The sequence below is a fragment of the Dryobates pubescens genome, chromosome 20 (assembly GCF_014839835.1).
Source record: "Dryobates pubescens isolate bDryPub1 chromosome 20, bDryPub1.pri, whole genome shotgun sequence".
Classification (NCBI taxonomy): Eukaryota; Metazoa; Chordata; class Aves; order Piciformes; family Picidae; genus Dryobates; species Dryobates pubescens.
Genome location: NC_071631.1, coordinates 10,984,585 through 11,006,683, shown reverse-complemented (window position 1 = coordinate 11,006,683; position 22,099 = coordinate 10,984,585). Strand labels below are relative to the sequence as shown.

The 22,099-nt window shown below is 39.1% G+C and overlaps 1 protein-coding gene across 4 annotated transcripts in view; it reads right to left on the bottom strand.

Annotated features, from left to right (window-relative positions):
* Positions 1-22,099, bottom strand: part of HELZ (helicase with zinc finger) — an 86,237-nt gene that overhangs the window by 41,424 nt on the left and 22,714 nt on the right. For all 4 annotated transcript variants that reach the window (XM_054170470.1, XM_009902672.2, XM_054170471.1 and 1 more), the window contains 9 exons: positions 21,431-21,555; positions 18,297-18,353; positions 17,381-17,429; positions 16,877-16,952; positions 13,591-13,789; positions 12,939-13,046; positions 12,320-12,617; positions 8,567-8,834; positions 3,366-3,699 (listed from right to left, as the gene is read on the bottom strand). In XM_054170470.1, the coding sequence (XP_054026445.1) occupies positions 3,366-3,699; positions 8,567-8,834; positions 12,320-12,617; positions 12,939-13,046; positions 13,591-13,789; positions 16,877-16,952; positions 17,381-17,429; positions 18,297-18,353; positions 21,431-21,555 (1,514 nt within the window). The remainder of the gene's footprint in view (positions 1-3,365; positions 3,700-8,566; positions 8,835-12,319; positions 12,618-12,938; positions 13,047-13,590; positions 13,790-16,876; positions 16,953-17,380; positions 17,430-18,296; positions 18,354-21,430; positions 21,556-22,099) is intronic.

The following is a 22,099-nucleotide window of genomic DNA, read 5'->3' as shown; positions in this document are numbered from 1 at the left end:
TGTAATTTTGTTGTTTGACTTGTAAGATTAGATGCCACCGTATTTTCAGGGGAAAATAAAATAAAAAGGAAGATATTCTTGGATTTATTTTTTTTTTAAATACAAAAAAACACTCCTGGAAAATGTTGTTGTCCCAAAGTATTGGTTTTTTCACAAATATAAGCTTCCATCCCTTATTGTAAGAACCTTGAGAAAGTGACAGGCCAGGAATTTTTATTGATCAACACATGAGGACAGGCTATGAGGACAGGCTATGAGGACAGACTAAGGGTGCTGAGGTTATTCAGCCTAGGGAAGACTCTGGGGGAACCTTAGAGTTGCCTTCCAATACCTGAAGTGATCCTACAGGAAGGCTGGAGAAAGAATCTTGATAAGGGTGTCTAGAGACACGACAAGGGGGAATGGTTTGAAGCCTGAGGGAGAAAAGAGTTAGATGGGATCTTAAGAAGAAGTTCTTCAGTATAAGGGTGGTGAGACTCTGGAATAGGCTGCCCAGGGGGGTTGTGGATGCCTCCTCCTTCAGGATGTTCAAGGCTAGGCTGGATGAGGCCTTGAGCAGCTGTGTTTGAGAGATGTCCCTGCCCAAGGCAGGGAGGTTGGAGTAGATGACCTCTGAGGTCCCTTCCGACCTAAGCCATTCATGACATAAATCAGACTTGTGACCAGCAGAGATAAACGTCAACATTATTTATTTCTAGTCAAGCATTCTGGAATAATATAAATTGTCATTTATGTTCAATTATTTGGACTCTCCAAAAGTTAATTTCTAACAATTAGTTGCTTATCAACGCATTCCGGTTTTGTTCTCTCAATTGCTTGTGGTTTAATGCTAGTAAATAAAAGATAATGCCAACAGGATTGTAGTACAAAGCCAGAAGCAACACTCAGAGCACATTAACACCCCTGATTAAATTCAGAGCTGAACAATGGGTAGTGAAATTAGTTTCTACATACATATACTAAAAGAGCAAAGAGAAAAAAATACAGTCCACATTGGAACATGAGATAAAAGCAGCTCCTGGGAAAACAATTCATAAAAACACTGACTCAGATCATCACTTACACATATTTAAATTTGCCATTATTAATCTCTCCAACAACAATTTAATCTGATCAGAGAATTGTGCCAAAGAACTAGATGTTAACAACCAATACAGAAGCCTGGATACAGAATTTGACACAGTTTTGCACTAACATAAAACACCACAAAAAGCCCCAAAGCTGAAGAAGTGAAGTGACTGAGGTACATTTTTAGTGTTTTTTTCAAAGCACTGCTATCCATCACTAAATATGTCTGTAATTACTGTGCTGCACCTGTAATGAGCATTTGTGATTAAAGAAGTAAGTACCTTTCTGAGGTTCTTGCTCACCCCATACTTTGCTGGGATGGTGGCTCAAGGACAGAAAAAACTGATCTGTTTCCTCCCTAAAGTAGCATCCGACGGTTGCATCCCAAGTGGATTTAACCTGTTTCTGTACCAGCTTTTACCCCCCCTTACTTGGTATTTTCCTTCCAAAAGCAGGAATTTTGGGGTAGAAGGGGAAGAGCATAGCTAAAGGCAAGTCTGGAGATGCCAGAGACATCCGGGGAGAATTAGACTAGCCATTAGGATGAAGTTCTTTACTATAAGTGGAATAGATGACAGCTAAGGTCCCTTCCAACCTTAGCCATTCTATGAGGGTGGTGACACACTGGAATGGGTCACCCAGAGATACTGTGGATGTCACATCCCTGGAAGTGTTTAAGGCCAGGGTGGATGAGGCTCTGAGCAACCTGGTCTGGTGGGAGGTGTCCCAGATGTTACCCCAGAGAAATGCCACAGAGGCGACACTGTCATTTTAAGTGTACCCATGTGCCCAACATAAAAACCTGCTCTCAAATCTATTAATTTTCTCCTCTGGACCTCACTGATTCTCTGTTAGGCAGCCTGTTATTACTTAATCACAGTTTAATCTCATTATAATTACTGCTACCAACCAGAAAGTTCAAACACAAAGTAATACCAGAATATACTTCTGTAATTATCTTTTCTGACAATTAACATCAAGACTTTAAGAAGTCCTTGTCAGCTAAAAAATAACCATGAAAAAAGTATTAGAAAAGCAGACAGTCACTTCTCTAAATACAACAGGCCTCATTCAAAGTCCTATCAATATCTCTTACGAACTTTCTCCTCTATGCGGGAGTAATTTAGCCTTCTAGATTTAACTGCTTGTTGGATCTGACACTCTTTTACTGGCTCATAAAGTCACTTCCCACCACAGCATCACCCCTGAAAACCCTCTTGTGCTGCAGTCATGTTTTCTACTTGAAGATCATCTCTGTCATAAGGATTTGCAAAACACAGCTCTTAGCATTTCCTTTTTTTCCTAGTACATGTAAATATTGTGCTGTTCATATTATTATCTAACAGGTAAAATCGACACGAGCTTTGCTGTAAATAAACAATGTTTGCTTGCATCAATGCAGAATGTAGCCATTAACTTTGGGTCTCTGCAGATGTAAAGACATTAAATATTCATCCTGGCTATCACATTTTACAGCAGGATGTATAATCACAATCCTGAAGAAAAGGGTGTAACAAATATGTTACAACTTTGAGCATGAAGCTCACCAAAGTGATTGGAACTCTAAAGAAAATTTATTTTTAAATAGGATACATGAACATTCAAGAATTCTTTTCCCCACTGTTCTGCCTATCCGCTACCTTAGTAAATACCCTCGTCTTCAAAAGCAATGTGGTTTATCACTTGTAAGGAATGACAGCACCAGCTCACCCTGTCCAGGGAAGAAATGTCCGGGTACAGTTGGAGTTACCAAGATATTCAGTGGGCTTGGGACCAGAGGGGAGAGGGTGAGTAGAGGTGGTGGAAGAAAGCCCCTGAACTACACATGATCACTTATCTACAGGAAATAAGATAGAAGCTTCCTTTGTAAGTTTACACAGAGAGGGCTTAAGACTCTCAAGAGTCCAGAGATCTAAAAACAATGTCCAAGACAACTTACAAATCACACTTCCAAAACGATGAGGTAATGCAAGTAAAAATCTGCAAGCAATGCCTAATCATTTAGAAGAATTCTGCCAGAAACTGAATCCATTCAAAGGTATTTTTTTAATCTCCAACTCTAAAACCACCGATTTCCAACTAATGACTCATAGATACATACAATGCAGACACAGAGAAATGTGTATTTATGTATTATAAGATTTCATCTATCTGAAATTCTCATCCATGCTCTGCTTTCTGTTTGATAATAAATAACAAAATGCTCTTTCATATCTCCAAGCAATTATTTTGGGTGGGGCCACAACAGACACAGGGCAAACGGCTCCCATACCAACACCACTTCCACTCCAACTTACCTGCATTTCACAATCTGCCCGAAGATTAAGTTCTTCACAGCATTCCCTGGATACTCTCAAGAAGATATAATCCTTTGTTTTCTCCTCAATAGCTGCTTCATAAACCTTCTCTTTGGTTCCTTGGGTCTGTGCTGACTTCTCTTTAGTGACAGGCAATAAATAAACAGCATTGACTTTGGTCATCACCAGCCGTCCAGCCAAAGTGTCTTCCGACAGTGTTTCAGTGAGTTTAAAGCGGCCAAAAAGTTGTCCATTTTGGGCATACTTTGCACCTCCAGAGACACCCGTGAGCATGAAGCTTGCTACAATCTGCAATTGCACTTTTATGTTGAACCTAAGTAAAAAAAAAAAAACAAAAAACATTGTGGCAGTGCAAAAAAATGCTCTCAGGTTCAGAAATTTCATGCATTCAGACTGAAGATCCACTACTTCACATTCCAAATATGTGACTTTAAACAAATATATCCAAACTGGTCTTTTGTAAGTAGGACTTTAATGTTTACACATTTTCCTTTTGATTATAGACTATAAAACATATATCCAAAAGAATAAACATCTCTGAAGTTGAAAAAAACAAAACAAAACAAAAACCAAACCCAAACCTCACAGGAGCGAACCAAATTAGATTTTCAGAGCCCAATATAAGTTTAGGGAGAATTTGAGTTGCTGTGCATGTCCCACAGCAGCAAAAATTTCTACTTAGTTTGTATGCTTATGTGAGGTATTCAAGCAGGCAAAGAACAGCGTAAGATTGCTATTTTTTTCATCTACATTTTCCAGGCTGCGCACCAAAGATGGCAATCTACATCTTAAAAGGTAAATGGTATTACAGCTATAACTCAGAGGGATTGATTAAAATGCCTCCCAAAAAAACAATCAGAATGGAGGCATTAGAGAGAATTTTATTTGAAATGAGGGAATGGCATCACTGGCTCAGCCACAGAAACCATCTATCCACACAATTCCTATTAGCAGCAAGTTTCTGCTATATTCAGAGAGGTAACAAATTCATCCTTTGTAGTTACCAATTTCTAGAAGTCACATGCAGAGCACATTCAAGTGACTTATTAACACACTTTATCGACCTCTCCACCAGCACACAGTAATCTCCTTCCAGACCCTTTGAGGTTTTGTTTAAACAGATTGCTTCAACCTGGTTTTATAAAGGTTTTCACAAATGAAATAATATCTCTTGGGAAAAAAAACACTCATTTTCTTATAATTTTTCTCATACTCCTACTGGTTTTATTTAATCTGTCGTTATTACAATTTCTTTTAATCTAATAAACTGCTAATTTATCATTCAAGCCCTGCAGTATCAATAATCATAAGCCTGTTACAATAAGATCCAGCATTTTAGCTCGCTTGGGTAATTAAAACATCTAGCAAACCAACCAAAGCTATTTTTCTCTCATGTCTGGCAAATCATGAGTCTTGCACAGAAGCTGCAAGTTTGCCCCCCTGTGGTAACAGTTGCTGCTTTACATAATACAGGCATCAAGTCACAGCCGAATTTCACACTCCTCCACTCCCAGAAAGCAGGAGATGTCTTCTTAGTGAACATGGACTTGTTTGGTTTAGCAGCAAGCACAAATGTTACTGCACACGCCACAGTTCAAGCAATCACTCACAAGCATGTACTTCAGGGAACATGCCAAAATTAAGTGCAATCACAGCATCACAGAATGTTAGAGGTTGGAAGAGGCCTCAAAAGATCATCCAGTCCAACGCCCCTGCCAGAGCAGGATCATTTGCAGTAGGACACAGGAATGCATCCAGGTCAGAGAGAGGAATGTCTCCAGAGAAGGAGAGGAGACTCCACAATCTCTCTGGGCAGCCTGTTCCAGGGCTCACAGAAAAAAGTTTTTCCCAACCATCACATGGAACCTTCTCTGCTCCAGCTTGCCCCTGTTGCCCCTTGTCCTGTCATTGGACGTCACTGAGCAGAGCCTGGCTCCATCCTCCTGACGCTGCCCTTCGTATCTTTATAAACATGAATGAAGTCACCCCTCAGGCTCCTCTGCTCCAAGCTAAAGAGGCCCAGCTCCCTCAGCCTTTCCTTGGAAGCAAGATGTTCCACTCCTTTCAACATCTTTGTGGCTCTGTGCCAAGCCAAAACAACCCCCAAGATTTCCTCTACACAAGTGCTGCACTATCCAAAGGAGCTACCAGCAAGTTAGCAACATTTCAATCGGCTCATATCTCATGCAGATGGTTGTTAAAAAAAGACATAAACCACTGAACAGAGCAACCAAGAGCACAACATTATGAATTTATTTTGTTAAAATCTTCTTGGTGATGCCCAGTGACAGGACAAGGGGCAAGAGGTGGAAGCTGAGGCATAAGAAGTTCCATGGAAACATGAGGAAAAGTTTTTTCACTGTAAGGGTCATAGCACACTGGAACAGGTTGCCCAGGGGATTCTCCCTCTGGAGAAATTCAAAACCCACCTGGATGCATTCCTGTGTGACCTGCTCTAGGTGATCCTGCTCTGGCAGGGGGATTGGACTAGATGATCTTTCAAGGTCCCTTCCAACCCTTAACATTCTGTGAGTCTGTGGAAACTTTTCCTAAAGTTTAAACTTTATGGTGCTGAATATGTACCAGCTCCTTCTCAAACTTGGATCTGCAAATTTAGGAAAGAGCATTACTGCCATTCTGAGCCAAGGCACAAGTTCACATCTCCATAGATGACTGAATTAAATCTGCTGTGCTGAAGGAAAGCTGAAGTTTGTACCAAGCAATTTCCATTGAGTAAGCTGACACCTTCTGGCAAACTGTTAAACTACAGAATCCTCTAAGGATTAACATTTTAAGAAATCCAAAATTGCTTCTTTCATCCATTCTTCACCCTTGCTCTGCAGGTTTATACAAAATACAGGTTTTCAGCCAGGCTTATTAACATTGAAAACCCAAAACATATGTTTCCTGCTAAGCAAACAAAATCCCAGCCTAACTGCACTGTTCATGAACCCAGCTAAAAACATGCCTGTTGTTCATACTTTAAACCACAGAAATTAAAGAAAGACTTCATAAATCATTAATCCATCCAGGACAAATGCAAACAGCAAGTTTTCAAAAGGGAAATAAGCCCATTCTGAACAAAGCCCCACAGAACACATTCAGCATCTTCCACCTCACACGTGTGGGTGCAGTGCTCAGGATGTGAGGTGTGACACTGACATATGGACTGATCAATGTAAAACACAGGAATGACAAAAGCTAAGTCATCTTCCATCAAAGCCAGTATTTTAAGCCTTTGTAGCCCTGAGGATAAATCTGCTCTGCAGTTGTGGCAGCAGACAGTGTACTGCATGGAAGGGCTTTATGTCACCTCCCATGGAAGAAAACATGCAGTAAGTGCTAGCCACTCTAACAGTTACATGCCAGTTTTCTTTTGAAGGTTCAAGAAAAAAAGGAAAAGTTTTAAAACCACCAACAGATGGTTGGTGTACAGCAAACTTTGTTCTAAAGCAGACAGTCCTGTTTTTCCAGCCTTGTCAGAAGAGACCATGTTGACAACCCTACTACTTAAACCATACACACACAAACCCATTAGAGAGCAGCAGCTCATCAATGTTTTCACTCAAGGCACCACTTCAGAGGTATTACGACCCACTTGCAGTTGTATTTCTGGGCCCAATTCTAGGCTTGCAACCCTGACACTTCACTGGAGAGTACCAAGTGTGTGATCTTAGCCACAGAGGACCAGGAAACTGTGCTAGTTTGAGCCTCGCTGCAATAAAGTGGGTCAGCTACAAGATCAAAAGAATAATTCTGTCATCGACACTATCAAAACAGAAGATTTTGAGAACGTTATTAAAACTCATTTTTAACCTGCTAGATAGATAACAAAGAGCAGTAACTTATTACTGCACCAAACACTCCAAAGGGGAAGCATTGCACACAGGATATTCTTTCTTCTCTACATGGATGCTGCTCTTTGGTTTCCTCCGAGATGTGACAGTGTCATTCTCAATGTGAAAATTCACTCAGTAAAAATATTGCTTAATTTCATATCGTATCTCATGTTTACTTTAAACCCACTTTTGGTTTAAAAAGCCTTAGAGAAGTCAACCTGATGGCCAATATGTCCGATGGAGAATGTTCCTGTATACTGAGGACAGTGTTCAAGCATGATTCCTCCACATTAGATTTCAGCCCCAGAGCAGAGCACAGCAGTAATGAAAGATATGAACAAAAATAGTTCAAATACACTGCCCTTCATCCAAGATACAAAAAAGGAAATGGAACCCTGTTTTCCACTTTAAAAGCATTAGAAATACAACTACTCAATAGCATTTTCTTTCTAAAGTCTAGAGAGGCCATTCAGCTGAATTTCTGTAGTTCCAGGAGTGATCTGTCTTTAAAAGACATTTCTGATTTGAACCTTAAGTAACTGATAGAACTAAATGTGGTACCAAATCAGGTTAAAGGCAAGTTACACCTTTTTGATTTTCCATTCTCAGTAGTGCAACACCTCACAACTCTTTTACACCACACAAGTGCAAGCAACATTTTTAGACTCCAATATCAAACTACAAAAAAAAAAAAAGGCCCCCTGTTGTGAGCTTCCCATGTATAGACTCTCATCTCTTTCCTAAGCCTGTATTTGTTCATGCAGCTAATCCACTGGGATAGTAAGTACATAATACCTAAAGATAGAATAAACCAAACAATGTGTACAATATGCCTTTTATTATGAACTTTTATTCAGAAGCTGGGTTTCAGCCTATTTAGAGAATAAATATAAAGTCAGCTGCCACATCATAAGATTGGAGTTTGAACCACCCACGATTCAACATTTTCTACAAAGATTTCATGCATCAAATATATATTTCAAATATTTCACCAAGGAACATTAATGTATTTTTGTGTAGAGAGCCAAAAAATAAATATAAACAAAAATAACTATTATCCAGATATGAACAAAACATTGGACAATAGCTACTGAGTGTCTCTATCTGTAAGCACAGCCTGATACATCCCATTTGTTTTGAGTTTTCAGTAAATTACTCTTGTTAAGAGCTTCCGAGATTTATCAAGTTACCATAGCCAGACTCTCATTCAAACTCATTTCCAAGAAACAGGAAGACTTAGTATCTTCAACAAGTAGGTAGGTTTCATGAAGAGTTGCCATCCTCATTTTGACAGGACAACAAGAAATAGCTAAGAACTATTTTTATAAAGGTATCACTTACTTGCTAACTTCCTTATACTGTGCTATTTCCTCAATATAAAGGAGGTCATGTAGCCGTGACTGATAGTTGGTCTTGGTCAATGATTTGTCCAGGACAGATTGTGTAAATAGCTGGTCAGCAGACAGAGGGATTTGGTATCTGGTAAGAAGGCTCTTCTCCAATTCAGTAGTTTCATTAGGCTCAAATTCTACAATAGTCTTAGAAGTAGAATCCCAACGCTTAGCTGTGGTTAGTAGCTGTTGCCGTGCATGCATCAGGTATTCAAGATCTGCAGGTAAATACATAATAAGGAAAGGAAATAAGTTCAAATTCTGTATGTGCTTGGTTTGTACTAAAAACAAAAGAAAGCCAAACCAAACCACTGCTAAAAATAATCTCATTAGAGATAATGAACTAAACATAGGTAAGAATTTTCTCTGCTTACACGAGCTTTAGTAAGTCCATTGTCAGTACTTACCATCCCTACTTTTCAGGTGGACACAGACAGCATGCAGGCTCACAATACCAAAAAGTAAAATACTCTCTAGATAGCAAATAGAATGAATACAGACAAAGCACTTCGACAATCACAAGTCACTTCTGAAGGACTTGGCATTGCAATCTGCTTTCAAAGCCTAGCTGCAACATTACCTGATCTCAAAGACACATAGCAGTGAAGAACCTTCCAATATTTACCAGAAAATTTAGAAGGTAATAAAACCAAGTTGATAAACTAGCTGGTAAGAAATCATTCCATTTGCCACACTGTGAAATCCTTTTTAAAAACTCTACAGAACCATAACGAGTGTTCTTCAGACAGCTACATTATATAGCTAAAGTTAGTTTCCTAGCTAAAACCTGGGAAATGGATCCTAACATGACATAAAGTTAGAAAATTAGAAGGAAATTAATTTCTCAGTGTAACCTAATTTTGGAGACCATACAGCTTAAATGAGAAATAGAAGATTCAAGCACAGCCTACTGCCACCCAAAATATATCCATTAAGACCACAAAACCATTTTGACAACAGTGCATCAGTTAACACAACTGCAGGTAAATTGCAGAGCTGAAAATATTTGGCATTTATAGAAGTAATACATTAAGATCTCCTAGCTTCTCTGAGTAAGGTTTAAGACAGGTATCCAGGATATCACACCAACGCTGAGAACTGTGCAAAAAAGGCACAGTTTTCCAATTCAAATGGAATACCTAACATCATTCTGCCTGTCTCTATTCTAAATAAAAAGGGAACAGCTTTTCAGCACAAGGAATTTCAGTTCATCTTGACTAGGACTACAGGAATGTAGCTTATCTTGGTTGTTAATTTCATGTGTTCTCATTTAAATATCCACCTCAAGCCTGAACCATATTAGTAGCTAAAGTTGTATAGCAAAAAATAAAAGTCCATATCTGTGTGGGTTTTGTCGTTGAATCATCTCACCATAAATGAAGCTTTCTTCGGTACTAAGCATACCTCAGATCACAAAAGCTCAGTAATCATAGTGGGACTGAGGCCTTGTCTGCCAGAAAGAGAGACATTTAATTCCCCATACCAGAAAAGCTTCCACTGGAAGCCCAACATAAACAGCTCCTGGCATAGATTGTGCATAGTGACCCCTTCTTTAAAAGCATTCTCAGTGCACGGAAAACTTCTCTTAATTCTTTTTTCATAGGAAATAAAAATTTCAAAATGCAGAACTGACTCTCCTCCATTATCATATTTTAATGTTGACCTTCCTTTCTTGCCTAGATATCTAGACAAGGCCCTGAATTACAGGCAAATGCAGAGGCCTTGGGCATCCTTCTGTCTGAAAAGTACTTCCCTGAAATCCCAATTCACATCAACCAAAAAGAAACATGGAATTGAACACGCAAATAATACAGCAATCCATTTCACTTGCCTGTTTACACACTTCTTAGATTACCTGAGCAAAAAGCCTAGAATCTTGTACTTAAATTTACCTGTAAAGCACCAACCACTCTTTATATTTGAACTAACTATTAGTTACAACCTGCCTGAAGACTTCAATATCCCTCTGCACATGGACAACAGCATGTAAAAAGGAAATTTCAGTAACTAATGCTAGAGAAAGCTCTCTCAGCTTCATCACTTCCACGTGGACTTGAATTGACTATCCCTTGTCTCATTTTGGAGCTAGTTTAAGCCAACAAGGACGCAGACCATAGATGGGTTTGACAGTGCCTCTGGCTTTGCAGGTAAGTTATCGCTTGGTTCTCTTGATCTTAAAACAGGTTATAATAAAAGGATCCCTGTTCTCCACAAACTGAATGTCTTAGAAGCCTGCCAGCTATGATTACTCACAGTGTTACACAGAGATCACATAATAGCTCCTGAAAAGACCACAGCCTTGCTTGTAAGCATAGTTTCTAATTGTCAACGCAAGTCACTGCTTTAAGAGACGTTACACAACTTGTCCAGTCTTCCTGCTCTTGGCTACAAGCACTTGGGTCATCTGGAAAGATCAGTTCATGATCTTTGGCATTTGCTATATATGGTTTCCTTTTGTTAATATTATAAATGTTAACCCATTAAATGACAATAAAGGCCAGGAGTAGAAAAATGCCTCATAGTTTCAGCTTTTTTCCTTGTTTTTCCTTTTTCTTCTTCCTGTTTACATTCCAGTGTTACAATTGTTCCTTTGGTGTTTGTATCTCTCAAGTTTTCATCAAAAATTACCATAGTCTGTCCCACCCCCTTGCTTGCTGCCAAGTGACACACTGACCTATATTTAGCTCTCTTTCAACCATAAATCAAAAGGCTTCCTTCTTTTTTTGCCCCTCCTTGAATATTTTTCAATTTGTTGACATCTTTCTGATAATGAGGTGATTTCAGGTTTGAACTGGGAGGCATAGATCAGTTTCACAAACAGATTACAACCCTTCTAACTTGCAATTATTGGTTTGGTTTTTTTAACTTGAACATACACAGAAATAGTTACATTTATTGTAAGTTTTCCAAACTTGTATCAACAGCAATTTATTTAGTTACAAGCCTAAACTTTGCCTCTTGCCTAACAACCCTAGTCAGAAATTGCAAGGGGAGTTAAAAAAAAGACCAAAAAAAGATCCCCAAAATGCCAAAACCAACACAAAACAAAACCAAACCAAACCGAAACAGCTTCTCAGTCCACTTTAATTAATACATTCCCAGTACATTGTTATACAGAAATACCTCATCTCTCTACTGACTGTTTTCTACACACTTAATCATAGAATCACTCAGGTTGGATAAGACCTCAGAGATCATCAAGTCCAACCTAACACCTCCTGACAGCTAAACCATGGCTCCAAGGGCCACATCCAAGCCTTGCTTGAACATCTCCAGGGATGGGGACTCCACCACCTCCCTGGGCAGCACATCCCAGCGGCCAATTCCTCTTTCTGGGAAGAACTTTCTCCTCACCTCCAGCCTAAACTTCCCCTGCACAGCTTGAGACTGGGTCCTCTTGTTTTCATCAATATCATTATAAACCATATTTAACTGCCAGTGCTGTCTTCGAACACACACTAAATTAGAAATCTCCAGCATTCTGACAAGATTTAGAAGCCACATCCCAAAACAGAGTCATACTCCAGTTATCTGCAGTATTCGGACTCTCTGAGGCTTTTACTTACATATAGGATGAACGTAAAATACAGTAAAAGACATTCACTAGCTGTTAAAACAGACGTTGTTCTGCCCAGAAATGTGAAAAGGAAAGAGATGGCATGAAAGATTTCCAGTATTCCACAAAAAAATGCTAATACATTACCTTCAGTTGAAGCAGCATCAATCATGACTCGTTTCATGAGGACTGGTTCCAATCCAAAGTCAAACACAACAGTTTGGCGAAAAGTTCCAAAGATTTCTGTGTTGAAGGCTATGCTGACTTTGTAAATATAATGATCTATTCCATTCTGGACCATTTTGCCTCCTATCCATTCCTGACAGTTTTCTGGAACTTCTTGTGATACCTGGGTAGTGCTGTCTCCAGCAGATATTGCAACGATACTAAAATGTGGACGATGGGCATCATAAAGCAATGCCACTCGATACAGCATTCTTGCAGGCTAGGAAAAAAATACAAAGGTTGAAATGACTGTTGGAAGACTGAAAATACTTCAGGATTATCTTTATTTGCAATCAGCTAATGAGAGCTTCTAACAACTCTCAGCTTCTCAGAGCAGGCACAAGTCCTGCCTGCTTTCCAGAAATCTGGGCAGTTGATACAAAATCACCAGAGCTGCCAGGAAAAGAGAAAGAGAGAAGGGGTGGTGCTAGGAAGTGTTTCTATTTTAAGCGGAATTATGCCATTGAAACCTTAATCACAAAAGGTTATGGCCCACCTTCCTGTTATTATTGACTGACTTTCAAAAGGTAAGTAGTCCTACCTTACAGGTGAGAGCAAATGTCCATGTCTGATGAGATTTTTTGGTGGTGACAGTTACCGACAGCTCAGGGTTATGTTCTACTCTCACTCCTTCTACACATTCGCTAAGCTAGATTAAAAGAAAAAGAAGAGAACATTAAACTTCTACAGGCAGCATCAAAGTGAAAACACTCAGGAAAACGTAGCATTTTTTTAACAGGAAGTGGAAAGAATGGTTTCCTTGGCTGTGCAGGATTGATGCAAGTCCTGCATAGGAATTAATAAAAATATGCACTAATTGAGAGAGACAAGCAAGCCAAATCTACCAGATCATACTGTGCAAGGGAAGAATAGAGCCATTTAAGGACAATTAACTGCAGGAGTTGATTTGCAAAATCCAGATTAATTGTAAATGTTTACAGTAGAATATGATTTAATTTGGAAAGAAGGATCTGATACAATGAGGCCCAAAGAACGCTACTGCAAAAAAAACAAGACCTCAGTGACATCTCAATGAGACTACAAGAGACACCAGGAAACTAGAATCAGGCTTTCTTCTCATTAATGCGCTTGGCAGAAAGTCTACAAACTCAGCTCTGATAGTAAGGGCCAAAAGCAGGCTTGCCTGTTAGCTTTGAATATGAGCAGACAGGGAAGATGTGTATTTTCCTTACCACTTTCTCAGGAGATAATGAATTCATCCATTTCTCAATCAAGGTTTCCATGTAACTGCCTGAACATTGCTTGTTTTCCTTCTGCTGTTTTAATCTGATCAGGCGGGACGCGTATCGTTTCTGCCACTCTGTTAGCTCTTCCTGGGAATGTGCTGAAGTACACTGTGCACCGTACCTGCAGATCCCTTGCTCTAGAAATCTGCAGAAAATAGGAAAACTGATTACGCCTTGAACTTTTCTATCTCTGATTATAAAAATGAAATGTATCAAAATGTAAAGTCAGAAGGGCATTCTTTAAGTCTCTCTCACAAAACTAACTGAATCATCAGAGAATCCTAGAATGGCTTAGGCTGGAATGGACCTTAAGAGATCTACTGCCACCTCCCCACCATGGGCAGGGACATCTCTCAACTAGACCTGGCTGCTCAAGAACTCCTCCAACCTGACCTTGAACACCCCCCGGGGAGGGGGCATCCACAACCTCCCTGGGCAGAGGGACTCCTATTCCAGTGTTTCACCACTCTCATACTGAAGAACTTCTTCCTAAACTTACTTTTCCTCAGCTTCAAACCAATCCTCCTTGTCCTATTGCTAGACGCCCTTATGAAAAGTCTCTCTCCAGCCTTCCTTCAGGTATTGGAAGAGAGCTCTAAGGTGCGCCTGGAGTCTTGTGTTCTCCATACTGATCCTCTCTAGGCTGAGAAGGCAGTTTAGTCCACAGGAAGCGATTCGGAGATATAGAAATGTACACAGCATTAAGTAAGAGAAGCAGCAGCCTCTCTTACTGCAAAATCCAGAAATTATATTGAATTTCTTGGAAATAGAGGGGGACAGAGGTCATCTTAAGAAATTTCCAGCTTCAAAGAAAAAAGAATCAAGTGCTTGTACAGCAATTAACACAATGAGATCATGGACAATCCCTGAAATGACTGGGCCCTGTATTAATATGAATAAAACACTGTCAATCAGGAGCCAAGGGAAAATATAGCACAACTTCCTCCAGCAGTTACATTATTAGCTGATAAATACTCATTCAGAGTTTCTCCTGAAGCAACAGTGACATCACATGGCTCTTTCTGCGAAATACACCTACACAGAAATTGTCACTCAAGGGGAAGGTTTAATCACCTCCTTTGTGAAAGCCTCTGGGTTTGCAGAAGTTAAGGAGTTGTTACCAAACTACATTTCTCATTCAATGGCATGTGCTGATATTCCACAGGCCTCTATATGATTTTAGTTCTCACATTTTATTTCAAGTCTGGACAAATGCCTGTGTAACGTGGGAGCTATTTTCATAATTAAATTTGTATTAAAATTATAAAACACAAGGCAGTAGCTGCACCTTCATCATTCTTCAGAACTGAAAGACTTGAAAAACAGATGACAAAATGAGGAATAAAATGTGGAGGGTGAGGTCTGAAGGTACTAAGCAAGTACTGAATACACAAACACCAGGCCATGAGGCTGGTTGGTTTGGTTGGTTTGCATAAGGAGATTATAAAGAGTTAATGTAAGCATCACATTTATTATAAATGAAGTCAAGCAGGCTGATCTCTGTCAGGATATTGAGTTTACAGAAACTCTCTAAACATAACTATATTTGAATGTCATGTGGATATCTATGTATATACTTATATTAAGAATCAATTCAAACAGTGCTGAATTACTGTAAAAAAGACAGGATGCACCAAGACTAAATTAATACAAATCAGGAACCCACATCACTGATGAAGGCAGAAGGAGAGGCTCAGGGAGTGAATAAACTTTACATGATAAATGTATTACATGATGTAACAGGAACTAGAACTGTGAACTTTGACAAAACAAAACACCTATGACATGAAAACCTTGCAGCAAAAGTACCTATATATCTAGGCCATACTTTTATCAGTGGTTATCATTTGATTTAGCATCAACTTTTCCTTTAATAAAAGTTTAATTATTTAAAGGTTTTTATGCCCTAACTGTAAATAAAACTACCATGATAAATGTCAGGATGTTACTAAAGAATTTCTCAAGCTATGTTCCCTAATACATTTTGAATTAAAATATTTGTCTTGGCAGTCAATATCAATACTTCTCTTGTCAGTTTTCCAATTCACCATTGCATTGGAAGGCTAAAGTACAATTACAGTTTTCATGGCCCAGAGTAAATGGAGCGCAAGCATAAAAAATTGTTGACTTGTTCTTATTAGCTAGATAGCAGATTTCAAATTAAGTGGTTTGCCTTTTCATTATTTAATAGGCAAACATATTACTTTAAAATTTGTCATCATTATGCCAGTTTTCCAAGTTCTCATTCTTCATATTTTCATAACAGATTCCCCCCCCCCCCCCATTTTCAGTTTCTTAATACCTCCTGCAATTCCATAGCTTCATTATCTAGAATAAATATGCTGTACTCCTTCTGCTTTACAGTACACAGGGGAAAAACAAACCTCAGCCACAAAAATTCATATTCAGTACCTGTAACTGCCTCCTCAAAACTAACTAAAATCTTTAGTCCATGGTCAGAATACTGCTGTTCATATGGGTTTGCTGAGTGATGCACATCCTTCTCACTGTGTGGGTTAATAATGTGCATAAAGCTAATTACAGCTCTAGTGGAAAAGTATTTCGGAGCAATGATTAGGAACGTGCTATAGATGTTACCGAAAATCAGTGGCCCAAATTAAGCAAGCCAATCATGTCAGTTTAAAAGCAGGTCAGATTCCTGCTCATGTTTTTAAAAGAATACATTTGCATCAGTTACTGAATCCAGTGCAGAATGATGCTTCCTCTCCAAATATATTAATTTAGTTTTGTGTAAACAGCAACGATTAACACCACAAACTGCAGGCAACTTTGACTGGAGAAGTGAAAAATACAAGGCGGAGAAATTTCAGTACAAGCCATTGGATCTTCAGCAAGGCAATTCATCTCTGTGTAGTTGAGCTTACACAAAGTGGAAATAATGAGATCTGCACACCTCACTGTGCTTCAGTTTGCTAACAGTCTGTGAGAACTTTTCACATATCTGAACTTACACAAATTAGGAAAGGTAGGAGAAAAAGACAAATGCTGCCTCGTCACTAGAAAAGCAGTCCTCAAACCACTCTTATGAAAATGGATCTCAACGGAAGTGCTTCTGGATAAAATGACCCTTCCAAAAACCTGTGAACAAACCCACACCTGTTCTAACAAGTATCTTAGTTTTCCTGACCTCCTAACCATTCTGTCAGCAGCTAAATAAAGGAGGAAATGTTATGATCCCTTGGAGAATGTTGATATAAAGCAATCATTTTACCTTTTACATAGTGTATATTCCTCACTGCTTGTGACTCCCCTAGGTGGAGGGCGGAACTGCCAGCCATCCCGGGACCCTGCAGAGCAGTCAAAACCTCAGTTATGTTTCTAATCGCCAAGTTTGTCTGAGTCAGTAATTGTCCAGGGAACCATATCTCTAAACATTAACCCAAAATGTATTTGTACACAAGAAGAATTATCCACAAAAAAATAATTTTCAATTGCTTATTCATTTACAACAAAGACCTAAAGGTTAAAAAGGCAAGTTTCAATCAATTGCTGAATGGAGCAAGCTCTGATACAGCACTTTGACCAATAAAGAAAAGCTTCTGCCTCTAAATTTAATCAATGATGAGGTAATTTTACCTCAATACCCAGAGCCCATCACAACAGTCAAGCCCTTTTTTTTTTTTTTGCTTTCTGACTACCATGCAGTGCTGAACATTCAGTAGAATCTAAGTCTTTTCACTGCAAAATGAAGTAGCTTTAGAACAGAGTTGCATACCTTCTTCTAAATCTTCTACATGATATCCTGATGGTACTTTGCCAGCTGCCTACAATTACATTTCAGAAAACATAGTTAGAAAGGAGTACAAAACATTTTCATCAACAAGAACTGCTTTGGCTTCTTCACTGTCAAAACGTGGTTTAGACCAATACAGAAATGTTAATCAGAAGTCTGAAATCACTTCCACTCAAACATGAATTTCCCATTAAGCTAACAACTGGCTTGCAGCTGATGATAAAAGGAATTCTGACAAGAACAGTGAGTCCACTCAATGACAGAAGAAAATTTTAGGGGTTTTTAACCAGACCAGATTCCACCTTGTTCTAATGTGGATTGCAATGAAGTTTTAAAAAAGGCAAAAGTTTCAACTGTATTAGGATGCATTTCAGTTTTGAAATGGCATTTAAAATAAATCCCAAATCAATGACAATGGACTAAAAAAAAATAAAACCAAACCAAAAAAACCATAATCCCCAAACAAACACACACAAAACAAGAAGTGGCAATTTAATCCATAGATATGAGAACTAATTTGAAAAAAAAAGTGACATAAAAAGTGGGCATTTATATTTGTTAATCAACTTCTTAAGTAATGCTTCTTACTCCAGAATCATTCCCAATAGAGAAAAATACAATCAATAAATAATACAGATCTGAACACTTTTAATTCCTTTTCCTTGCTACTTCCAGAGTCATTAACCTAGTTCTATCTATCTCTACTTTCTCATGTCATAGAAGATTGTGATGAAAGGCTCCTGAACAGGGAGGTGATAAAGACCAACAGACCAATGGAAACAATAATGTTTGAACCAGTATGTTAACAATGAACTGGATCTCCCGGGACACGCCAAACAAGCCTTTCAGCTGCTCCAGGTACTGCTCATTATTTTCCCAATAACATGCTCATTATTACCTCTGTTTCAGCAAGAAGTGTTTTCAGTCGTGTCAGATCTTTAGTTACCATCCCGTTCTGGGGGGAGAAAGAATATGAATATGTCAAACACATCAAACTTCACATGCATTACCCCACAGCAAATGAGTTCATTTCCTCCCCACAACACCACCAAGGAGAAGGGCAAGAAGGGAAAATGAGTTTAACTTACAATGCACAATTTTAATGTCATATTACACAATGATGAGCAAACATTGTGGTGAAAAAAGGAATTCTATACTGGCCAAAACCAACGCTGGACTTAGAAAGCAAGTATGGATATAGAACCAGGTAGGAGAGCATGCAGAACACATTAAGAAGAAAAATCTCTCATGAAGTTTAGCTCCCACTCAAAGCCAGTATTAATATCTACAATACCTACCTGTATCAAAAGCTGTGTGACCAGCAGGATGAGGGAGGTGATTCCGCCCCTCTACTCTCCTCTCACAAGACCCTACCTGGAGTACTGCATCCAATTCTGGGGCCCACAACATAAGAGGGGCATGGAACAGCTGGAGTAGGTCCAGAGGAGGGCCATGAAGATGATCAGAGAACTGGAGAACCTCCCCTATGGGGACAGGCTGTTCAGCCTGGAGAAAAGAAGGCTCCTTCCTAAAGGAGGCCTCATAAACAGCCTTCCAGTACCTGAAGGGGGTCTACAGGAAAGCCAGGAAGGGACTTTTTACAAGGGCTTGTAGTGACAGGACAAGGGACAATGGCTTTAAGCTTGAGAAGAGCAGATTTAGACTGGAGATTAGGAAGAAACTCTTTACAGTGGGGGTGGTGAGACACTAGAACAGGTTGCCCACAGAAGTTGTGGATGCTCCCTCCCTAGAGGCGTTCAAGGTCAGGTTGGATGAGGCCTTGAGCAACCTGGACTAGTGGGAGATGTCCCTACCCATGACAAGGGGGTTGGAAACAGATGATCTTTAAGGTCCCTTCCAACCTAAACTATTCTATAAATCGATGAACATGCACAGTAGCCATGGATGCAGAATAGCCCAATCGATAAGGACTCAGGAGGTCTGTGCTCTAGTATCAGCTTGGCTACTGGCCTGATGGGTAACCTCAGGCAATTCCCTTCACTTCTCCATGCCTCAGTTTCCTATCTGCAAAATGGGGACAGTGATAGTGACCATCTTCATGGTGCACTTTGGAAGCTGCTAATGAAAATCACTATGTATGAGCCATATGCTATGGTTACTGAAACACTGTGGCTGTAAAGGAATTCACATCATAAACTTTCACTCCGTGCCAGTGACGGATTAATTTCTTCTTAAGAATCTGCTTTACAGATTACTAACTTCTGCAGTTTCCTACACCTTTATGTGCTGATGTAGACCACATAATTTTTGGAGTTTTCACTCAAAAGCAAAGATTAGCCATGTAACTGAAAATATCTGCACATTCAATACATCTGAAGTTAAAAACTTACAAAACTGAACTTATCCAAAGTATGTAGCTAAGGGTAACAATTTCACACTAAGGTAATTCAAAACTTCAATTAAAGGACCACGCATCTGTGGGTTTTATTTCAATCCTCTCTCAGAGAAATTTGATTTAAGTGCAACTACATTTGTTAGCCCTCTCCACATTTTGACTATGCTACTAAGCAGCAGAAATTGCTCTCTCTGTTGAAAACTTACACACTCACAATTCTCACACTTAAGGTTTTTGGGGGGGAAAAAACCCAAGGTTTTTCACTTCTTCAGCAGAAGGTTGCACATTGAACCTGTTGAGTTTAAATATATTACAGGATCAAAATGTTACCAAGAAACATTCTCTTAAGTCACTGGGGAGGAAACTGGACAGATTCCAACTCTTCGATAAATGCATTTCAGAACTTTGTTTCATTTCTTCTCTCAGACAGTGGCACAAGTCAGTAAATCAGTTGCTGATTTTAATACTGCCAATGAAAACAACTGTCTCTAGCAACCCAAAGCTTGCTAAAACCTCTCAAATTCTGCTTTGGGACAACACTTTGGAATTATATCTGAAGCTACCTTTATGTGCAGAACAGCAGCTCAAAACAAGGGCACTGTATATTTCCTGCAATAAGGAGCTTTTGATTATTTAAGTGGTTTTTCCTGAAGGCCAGTTTCCTTTCTACCTCACCAGGAATTTTTCAATGAAACTTTTTTTTTTTTTTTCTTCATTAGAAAACACCAGCTAAACAAAGAAAAAACCCTTTTCTTTAAGTAAAAATAGCCAGTGGCAGGGGGGAAGGGAATTCAGGATATATACCAGACAGACAAACAAAACTCCCTCTCAAAACCAACCTACTGATTAAGTTAAGCACCAAGATATAGAAGACATGATCCAATTTCAAGGTAACAGACTCTCCTACAACACTTTCTGATGTCACTTATATTTTCCTCATGGTCTAACCTGAGCTGTTCTTGCCTGTGCAATAACCATACTTCTGGATTTATCATCACCAGCATTTCATGGTGATGAACTGCATGATTACAGAAATAAAAAAAACGGTATCCTTTGGAGAATTATGTATGTTCCTTATTTTCCCCAGATAAGGAGTCACATAAGAGTCAGAACAACTTACATGTATGGAGTTAAAAGCATCTATACAAGTTTTGACAGGTCAAGGGTAAAATAGAAGCTTTGAACTCTAACCTTTATCTTTGGAAATGCAAAGCTTTTGTTTTCTTCCTGAAAAGCTCTTCATGCCATCTTAAAATTTGTCATGGGCCAGTTATTTAGAACTCCTGTCAATATTTTTTCTGCTTTAATGGCTAAACTTCCTGAAGTACATACAAAATGGCATCAGGCACAACTTTTAAAAGTAAGCAAAAAAGTTTGAGGCTTATGTTGTTTTCGTCAATCCCATAAATATTGGAATTATTTTGCATTCTCTGAGGATTCAGAGCCAACAAATAAAAAGCTTTCCCAAATTGTAGCAACTCTGAAACCCTGGTAATGCAACAGCCTAGGTATCCTGATGAGACACGTATGTCCATACACTTATCTCTGTTCTTGTCATACAAATAATTTTTCTTGCAACCTGCCAGTGAAACATATGTTCAGAGGTTTGTTATTAAACAAAAAGGAAACACAAAACTGTTTTTTTCAGTTGTGGAGATTGCAGCAAACCCACTTACCAGTGATTCACCCATCAGTGATTTGGAAAGAACATTAGACACAATTTGCAGCTTCCCTTTAAGATGCATGCAGCAGAGCACTGCACGGAAAGATCCATCTCCCTTGGCCAGCCCCTCTCCCAGCACTGCAACACAAATCAGCAACTATTAGCTTCACCACAGTATAGATTTAAATACAGTATACACAGTTTTCCTTCACCTTTAACACGAAAATAAAGTCTGAAACTTGGGGTGGATCCATGCCTTCTGGAAAAGACAAGTCTTGGATGTAAAGTATTACTTGCTCTTGTCTAATATTAACTTGAAACCCATCTCTCACTATCTAAGACATGCTGCACACCAGCTCAAAAAAGGTTGCAATTTTTACATGCTAAAATAGACAAAACTTAAATATGGGAAGGGTAAATTGAAATATCTGACAGACACAAAGGACCTCCTCTTCACAGAAAGGGGGGGAAAAAATAGCAACCAACAACCTCTCAGTAACACAAACATGCTCAGGAAGATCCATTCATGCTCACAAAAAGCATGCCCTGTCGTTTCCAAATATAGCCAACCTCCTTGTGGTCAATTCCTGCTACTTTAAAAGGGCTTTTATTCACTTACACTGGATAAAGTGCAGGATATAGGAACGATTGTTTGAGTCGAGAAATTTACAGGCTCCATGTA